General features: G+C 59.4%; 1 protein-coding gene across 1 annotated transcript; it reads left to right on the top strand.

Moving 5' to 3' along the window:
- The first annotated feature begins 343 nt into the window (after nt 1-343).
- On the top strand, nt 344-6661 carry DLX4 (distal-less homeobox 4). The gene is made up of 3 exons (XM_032616761.1): nt 344-1451; nt 4872-5068; nt 5477-6661. Exons 1-3 carry the CDS (start codon nt 1187-1189, stop codon nt 5717-5719), a joined length of 705 nt encoding a protein of 234 aa, XP_032472652.1. The 5' UTR covers nt 344-1186; the 3' UTR covers nt 5720-6661.
- Nucleotides 6662-8450: the final 1789 nt, after the last annotated feature.

Genomic DNA, 8450 nt, shown 5'->3' with positions numbered 1-8450 from the left:
TCTCTGTGTAGTTGTGTATCTGTGGCCACAGAGACACCCACCCACCAAGATCTTAGAGGAAAGCCCTGTGCACAGACTGGAAGATTTGGCCACGGAGCCCGGCTTGCCGTATTTCCTACGCCCGCCGAGGAGCCATCAAACTGGACTTGCCTCCCACTTTCGGATTTTGTCCGGCTTCGTGCGAGGCTTCAGTCTCAAGCGGCGCCAGGAAAGGCGGGGCGCCGCACTGGCAGAAGCTCAGACGGCGGACCCCTCCTTCGGCCTCGGGGGCCTGCGGAGCTGCGGTGTCGCAACCAAACCCTGGCCCCTGCCGGAAGCGGAAGCGACAGGGGCGGTGAGGCTCAATCGCGGCGGTTGCGGCGTGCCAGGCCAAGGGCGCCCTGCGGGCGTGTGCGCGCCGCGCGCGTGCAGGCCGGCTGGGCTCCGGGCGGTACCGCCTCCGACCCGGCATCTGTTTACCAACAAACTGCCGGCGCTCGGCAGCGACGCATTCCGACGCGCTGAATAAGCTGCGGGGCTAGCTGGCTGGTCTCGACTCCTCTGCAGGTCCGTGGCGGCGGGATCACAACCGTCGCGCAGATCCCCCAGAGTCGGAGAGCGCGACCGCAGGTTCCTTGCGCCCCCGCAGCCGCAGCGCCTCCGCCAAGGCTTCGCGGCCCTGTCAACTTCCTTGCGTTTCTGCGGTTATGATCGGACTGCCCCAATCGCCTTGCAACCCCGGCATCCCTCTCGGAGCTGATTCCGAGATGGCTGGGCCTGGGCCGTGCGCACCGCTCTCCTCCCATCTCCCGGTTCTGAATTTCCCTACCCAGGGCTGCCCCGGAGGGGCGGGCCCCGGCTGCAGCCCTCCATGAGGTCACCGCGTGTGGTAGCCAATCCGCGGCGTTTAAGTGGGCGGGGACCCCGTCGGGTCCCGGGAACCGAAGCCAAGAGCGAGCGGGGGGGGGGGGGGGGGCATGGATTTAGGGGGGAGGGGAAAAGCCATGGGGGGCACCCCCCGGAACCCCTTTCCCAGGCGCGCGCTCTCCGCTGGATGAGGCGCAGAGAGACACTTTCCCCAGGATAAGTGTGGGGGAGGCTGACTGGGGGCTCCAACGCCCGAGGCTCCGAAAAGAGAGAGTTGGCGGAGGGAGCGGACTCCGTGCGGGACCATGGCCTAGGCCCTTCGGCCCCGGCCCCGGCCGCAATGACCTCTTTGCCCTGCCCGCTCCCTGGCCCGGACGCCTCCAAAGCCGTCTTCCCGGACATCGCCCCCGTCCCATCGGTAGTGGCTGCCTACCAGCTTGGCCTGTCCCCCGCAACCGCAGCCGCCTCCGATTTGCCCTATTCTGGGCCGTATGGCCACGTCCTGCCCTATCCCTACCCTGGGCCGGCGACCCCCGGAGACTCCTACCTGCCCTGCCAGCTACCCACGGCGCCGTCTCAGCAGTCTCATCAAGAGCGGGAGCCAGGTAAGTACGGCCGCAGCGGCTCTTCCCACCTCCGGGGTCCTGCTCCAGTGAGCCCCTGAACTTCGCCCTCGCCTGGTTGGGCGCAGCTGGCGGGATTCAGACCTTACTCAGATTCCACGGGATCTGGGGTTGGGGGGAGGGCGAAGGGATGGGGCGGGAGACAGGGGGGAGGGGCGGGGGCGAGTTGATCTAGGTCTCCTTTCAAGACCGACCTGGTTTCGATTTGCAGTTATGTGAAGGCGGGTGGCAGGGCTCCCTACCCCACCCCCTTGGAGCAGCAGGGTTGTGTACCTACTTATAACGGAAAACTGAAACAATCCAGATGTGGGTGTAGGTGCCTAGCCCCTTCCCTAGGATTCTCTCCATCATGCACTCCTTCTCTCCTCCATGTCGCCCCTCTCCGCGTTCTTGTCTCATAAAGCAGTGCTCAAGCCACAGCCTGATAAGTAGAAATCAGGTCCCAGCTGGAGGGCAGTAGAAGTGGGGGTTTATTCGGGGCCCCTCCCCCTCTCCCCAGCTGGCACCCGAATGTGCCAGACCGAGACCAAAAGCTGACCTGGTAGAATCTGAGGCTAAATCCTACTACCCATTGTTCTAAGAATGTAGCCACAGGTGGGTCAGGCAGTCTCTCCTAGTAGATCTCAGCCTTCCAGCCAAAGGAACTGGCCATTCCTGTTATCTCCATCCCTTGCCTTTGGGGTAGGTCAGGCCCCAGTTACATTGCCTGGAGCAACTCTGAGCTCCTAAGAAAGCGCTCACTGGAAGGCCTCAAAGAAGCCAGGGAGCTGGCTAGTCTTCCTGGTCCTGGGCCTTGCACAGGCTGTACCCATGCAACACAGTACATACATCCATCTGTAGTGGCTTGGGTTTAGAGCTCAGTTCCCCTGCACTCCCTGTCCCCACCTAATTACCCCACAATTGTCCTTGGCACAGTTTCCTCTAAGGATGCACATCCACTGGGTGACTTAGCTGGACTCAGCCAGGACCAAGATGTCTCCCTCCCTTCCCTTGTTGCTCTGCTGAGACACATGAGTTCATAAACATCAGAGCCAGAAGTGACCCTAGAGATTTAGGAGCTTCTTAATGTAGAGATGGGCAAACTGAGGTCCAAAGAAAGGGTGTGCATGGGTCAAGGACACAGACTGTTTTCCAGGCTTGGCGCTTGCAAATTGGCTTTCACTGCATGAAGCCAGAAAAGAGGATTTTAGGGAACTTCCTCAAAGCCCCCAAAAGTTAACTGCCTTCTGTGCTAGAACTGGGGCTGCCTCTTTCCCGCTTCTGGGTCTGTGGTTGGAAGAGGAGCAGTTGGGGAGGGGGTGTTTCTACAAATGATCTAGTTTCTAAAAAACGAATCCCTTGGCCTCTTCTCTTCGGTATATGCTAATGTGGTACATTTGTGTGTGCGTGTGTGTCTGTTTAGTGGGGTGGGAATAAGATAACTTTGTCCTTAAGAGAATTCTTGGAATTGGGGTTGGTATTTTCAGTCCTGTCTTCTACACTCTTGCCTTCCCTTTTCTTGGTTTAAGGACAAGAGAGCGGAAGGTTCCTTTTCTTTACAAAGTTTCCCCGGATCCAACGAAAACCACACATGTCCTTAGATTAGATTATAGCATTTACCTACTGAAACTGGGGCATTGGGCTCACTCTAGATTAAATGATTGGGGTGTGAGAGAGGGCTTGGGGGGTCTTCCTTTTGCCGCCACTCTTGTCCACCCCAGCCTCAGGGAGAGGTTTGGCTCCAAGTGAGCTGCGTGCCACCACCCCGATGAGCAGGCAGGTGCCGCTATGGTCCAAGGGAGGCCCTTGGGCTCCTGAATCAAGACCTGGGCAGATCCAGTCGTGACTCCTGCAACTGCTGTGGAGAAAGCAGCTGTCGGGAAAGGAACTGGGAAGGGTCGGGGGGTGTCTGCTGGCAGAGTTAGGGCGCGGAGGGCTTTGAGAGCTTAGCAGCTGGGGTAGGCTCCCCGCTAGCTCTGCCTCACGGTCCGAATTGTTTCACGCAGCCAGAGAGGCACGAGTGGTCGCCGGGGCGGCGAGCAGCCGGGTCTAAGCAGGGGAGGCCCGACAGGCGCGGGCGGGAGCGGAAACCCAACGGTTTTTCTGGGAATTGGCTGAGGCGGGGGTCGAGGGGGGTGGATCTGAGAAGCCCGCAGCGCCTGAGGCCAAGGGTGAGGGATGCGGGGGAGGTGAAGGCACAGGGTCACCGTGGCCGGTCGAGGGCGTGGAACCTGAAGGGCGGGGTGAGCCCGACCGGAGGAAGGGGGTGGGGGACGCGGTCGGACCCCCGCTGCGTCTGGGCACCCGGGCGCAGCGCTCTGTCGACTGAGGTCGGCCGGCAGCCCTGCGAGGAATGCAACGAACCCTAAGCCCGCGGGCATTTCGGCCGCTCCGTCCTCCCCAACACTGCTCTCTACACGAATGGTCCCAATGTCCCCGTAGAGTGGCGTAGTTGGGGCCTCCCGGATCGGAAGAGGGGAACCCCTCGCCCACCCCCATCCCGGGGCCGAGCTGTTCCCAGACCGAGATTCCTCAAGAGGCTGGGCCGGGAGGCAGGAGGTGACCAGATCTCCCGCGGCGGCGCCGCAAGCGCGATCCAGCAGAGACCCAGAGGGCCTGCGCTGCCGGCGCTGCGCTCTCTCCGAACCCCGGTCACCTTCCGTGCTAGCCGGGAACCCCTCCGTGGGTGCGGCCGGGCGGAGGAGGGGGCTGCCTTGCACCACCGGGCTTCTAGGGCCCCTGAAAGCCACTACTCTAGCCAGCCAGCCTTGGCGGATGGAAGAGATGGTCACTCTTCTGGAGGCTGTGCCTCAGGAGGGGGAGGCCCTTACAATAGGGGAGGTGATGGCAAACCCTGGGGCACTTTCCATACTCTGAAGCTGGGAGGGCTGCTCATCCTGGCGTTCAAGGCCCACTCTGCCGGGCCCCTCTGACCACCCCTCTTCCGGCAGCGGGGAGGCTGCCACGCAGACACTGTCTCGGGTCTCCGAACAATGCTTTTGAGTTCCCCCCAGTCCGGAACGCCCTTCCCCCTTGCTCTCCTGGCCTCAGCCCAGCCCTCGACCCAGCCCTTCTTCCCCGCCCCGCCCCAAGCTGGCGCCACCGCACGCGGCTGAACTCTGTCATCCCGCCGCTGGGCGCCGCCCCGACCCTCGCTCCGGCCGGTGACGCTGTCCCCCTTAGGGACACATGAGCGTTAAGAGTGGGAGCTCCCTGAGGGCAAGAACTGCGGCTAGTCCCACGTGGCACACAGTGGACGTGTGGGGTTCGAAAGGAGGGTGGAGCGGAAGGTAGAGAAGGGCCGAGCCCCAAGCCCGAGTTTTTGCTAACCCGTGGCCGGAATGCAAACGAGATGCAGATGAGCCGTGAGACGGCGCGTCAGCCCCTCTATGCGTGCACACATCGTCTCGGGCCGCCCCCCAGACTCGGAGAAGCCGCCGCTGTCCCCGGAGCCCTCGGAGCGGCGCCCGCAGGCCTCGACCAAGAAGCTCCGGAAGCCGAGGACCATCTATTCGAGTCTGCAGCTGCAGCGCCTGAACCAGCGTTTCCAGCACACGCAATACCTGGCTCTGCCCGAGAGGGCCCAGCTGGCCGCGCAGCTTGGCCTCACCCAGACACAGGTGGGGCCAGTCCCATCCTTCCTGCATGCTAGCCCTCCCCAAGTGTGTTCTCTGGGAACTCACCCTCGGGTGTGAACGACTCATGAGCCCCCAAGCCCTGTTTTCACAGTTCTAGCTGGCCCCCAGGAAATTGGGGGAATGTGTTAAAAGGTGTGTGCGGGGGGTGCGGGGGAGGTAGGGCGGTGATTCAGAGGGTAGAGGAGGGTACCCAGACTGGGAGAACTGTGTTCTAACTCAGATGCAGGAACTCAGGGCCTTCAGGAGCTTATGGAGGGCTGGAGCAGATGTTCCCAACTTCTGCTCTTCTCCCAGGACGGCTCCCTCCCGCGGGGTCCCTTTCCCTTCGTCACTCCCTTCCACAGGCACAGTCCTCCTGACCTTCCATTCTTTCCCCTTTTCTCCCCGTAGGTAAAGATCTGGTTTCAGAACAAACGTTCCAAGTACAAGAAGCTCCTGAAGCAGAACTCTGGGGGACAGGAAGGGGACTTCCCTGGGAGGTCCCCCTCCCTGTCTCCCCGTTCCCCACCCCTTCCATCCCCCTGGGATCTACCCAAGGCAGGGGCCCTGCCCGCCAGTGGCTATGGCAACAACTTCAGAGCCTGGTATCAGCATAACTCCCCTGATGTCCTGGTTCCACCTCAGATGATGTGAATCTGGGGAAGTGCAGGTCAGGCTCCCAGCCCTCCTATAGCGCCCAGGCAGGACCCAGCCCACCTGCACCCCTCCTGGGCCAGGAGGAAGCCAGACCCAGATGGGTTTTCTCAGGAGGAGGAGGAGGAGGTAGAGGAGAAAAAGGATGGGGTGGAGTCCTTTCCTCCTTGCCTCATAACCCAGACAGCCTTGGCCATTGCCCCCCACCACCACCAAGGACTGGACACCTTCCCTCCAGCTGGTCAGAGGCTCTGGAGAGAGACTCATTGGCTGGAGTTCAGACTTCCCAGGACCCCTAGTCTTGCCACTCCTCCTTGAAAGGACTGCAGTCCCACCACAGCCTGGGGTTCAACCAGCAACAAACACTGAGTGTTTTTTCTCTTTGTGTGCCTTGGGCCCTGCCCAACCCACGGGTGCGTAAAAGCAGAAGTGAAGTGGACACCCAGAGTCTCCAAGTTGACCGCCATCGAGACCCACCCACTGATTTTTCCTGATTTTTCCCCCCGTAACTGAGACACCTACTCACCATCCTCTGATGTAGGTGGGATGGAGCAGAGTTTTGTGCACCTATGGGTAATTTTTACCCTCTTCCTAAAAAAGCCCCTTTTCCCCATGTCTACCCACTATGAGTAGATAATGGACCCAATTACCCATCTAGTATTTATTATTAAGAGTCTGATTCCTACTCCTAATACCTAAACAAACCCACATGCACACACTCTCTGGAAGCCAGCAGGGTAACACTTTGGGGAGAATGGGGACAAGTGTAGGTAGAGATGCCCCCAAATAGGTGGGGTGAGCCCAGCAGTTTAGCTCCTCACAGCTGTCTCTGTCGAATAGAACTGCTCGTATTTATAACCAGTCTGACTAGCAGCCCCCCAAGCTCTTACCAGCCCCCATATCATAAGCATCCAGAGATTAAAGTCTGTACAGAAGCCTGGGCCTTGGCTGTGAGGTATGTTCGTCTCATGACTTCTGCTCAGCTTTCTCTTCTCTCCCACCTGACCCTTCCAGCACTGAACCGGAGGCACTGGATCCTCCTCTACCACTAACTGGCTATCCGGTTCTAGCTCTGGAATGTTCTAGTAATATCCATATTTTCAGACACTCCAGTGTGAAACCAGAAGATGCTAATACAGGGAACGATCAAAGTCTGAGTGATCCTCACAGCAAATTCTCTCCTGGCCCAGTTCTGGAGGGAGCCAGGCACTTCACAGCCCCCTGTGCCCACCTTCAGCCCAGGGAGAGCACCTGCTCACCTTGGGGGAGGCCACACCTACTGACCCAGTCCAGTCCTCCCCTGGGAGAAGTGAGCTCCTTGGGGTGGAAAGGCCCCAATTCACCTAGTGGAAGGGGGAGCAGGAGGGAGAGGAGAAGGAAAACCCCAGAAGGAACTGGACTTCTCCATCCAACGAACATTTGTAGAGCCGCTGCTCTGTGTTAGATCCTGGGGATATCAAGGTGACCTAGGCAGACCCTGTGGGCTAACAGAGGCCAGACAATGACCAGCCACTTGTGTGAAGTGCCAGGCTAAGGGAAGTACAGAGGGCAGTGAGGGCATAGTCAACACACACACACACACACACACACACACACACACACACACATGCGTGCACCTGGCACCCAGCAGCAGGGGGATTGAGGACAGGGGCTGCAAATAATTCAGGGAATCCAGCCTAGCCTGGCCCGAGGCCTTGGGGGAGGGGCCTCCAGTTCCAGACTAGAAGCTCCCAAGTCAAGCTTCCCTCTTACTACCTAAACCCGTTCCCAAGCAAACTAGAAAGCCCACCCAGGCACTTCTCACCAACCCAGGCTGGCCACAGAGAAGCCCAAATTGGAGTCTTATGTAGGGGAGAGGGGTTATGAGAGTCAGTGGCAGCCCTCCACCTCAAAAGGGCTGCAATCAGCCCCTCCTAGGCCCTGTTATGTGTCAGCGGCCACCCCCATTCCCCAAAATACACATGGAGGGGTCTCCTGGGGGTGGCAAATGGCACAGGGTGGGTCAAAGACAAGCTCTAGGAGCAGTGAGGAATGAGGATGTCAGGAAGAGAAACGCCTTCCTCTTCCTCCCCACCGATGCCTTCTCCTGCCACTCGCCACCCACCCCATCTCCACCGGCTCTCTTGGTAGTCCCAGCCCCAGATTCCTCCTCTGGGTCTTCTCTGAAGGCCACAGGTCCTCAAGGCAGCTGTTCCCTCCCACGGCAGGTTGCACTCTTCTTTCCACAGACCTGAGATAAGATCTACCGCTCCATCTCGGAAAACCTCCAAAGGCGAGATTAATTGGACAGCCCGACAAGAGTCGCATCGTTAAAACAACAGCCCAGATTGTAAACTTCAGTAGCAGAAGGAGTGTAATTACTCTTCCAGCCAGCGGCCAGCTGAGCTGACGGTGCCCCCTCTTCCCTACACCCATCCATCCTCCCTTTTCAGTGGAAACAGGAACCCTTGTCCACTTGGGAGCTGGTCCTGTTTCCCTGGGCTCCTGACTGCTGATGGAAATGAACCCCAGTGGAAGAGGTACCCCATTCCCTTCCCACAAACCACTGGAGCTGCAGAAAGGGAGGCTGTGGTTTCTTCCTGTGAGGACACCCCTCTGGGAAAATTGGGTCAGTAAGGCAGGGGGGACACTACTGAATGGTTTAGAACTGGGGTTTTGGCCTCCAAAGAGTCCTGCTCTTCTGTGTGACTTTTGGAAAGTTGCTTAACCTCTCTCTCCGCCTCCTTTCTCT

This window comes from Phocoena sinus, chromosome 20, assembly GCF_008692025.1.
Source record: "Phocoena sinus isolate mPhoSin1 chromosome 20, mPhoSin1.pri, whole genome shotgun sequence".
Classification (NCBI taxonomy): domain Eukaryota; kingdom Metazoa; phylum Chordata; class Mammalia; order Artiodactyla; family Phocoenidae; genus Phocoena; species Phocoena sinus.
This window is presented reverse-complemented; position numbering and strand designations above follow the sequence as displayed.

Excerpts from the sequence above, each read along its gene's own strand:
- DLX4 (XM_032616761.1), top strand. The coding sequence starts at position 1,187 with ATGACCTCTTTGCCCTGCCCGCTCCCTGGCCCGGACGCCTCCAAAGCC. Across the intron at positions 1,452-4,871 it reads TCATCAAGAGCGGGAGCCAG|ACTCGGAGAAGCCGCCGCTG; the intron begins GTAAGTACGGCC and ends GCCGCCCCCCAG. Across the intron at positions 5,069-5,476 it reads TTGGCCTCACCCAGACACAG|GTAAAGATCTGGTTTCAGAA; the intron begins GTGGGGCCAGTC and ends TTCTCCCCGTAG.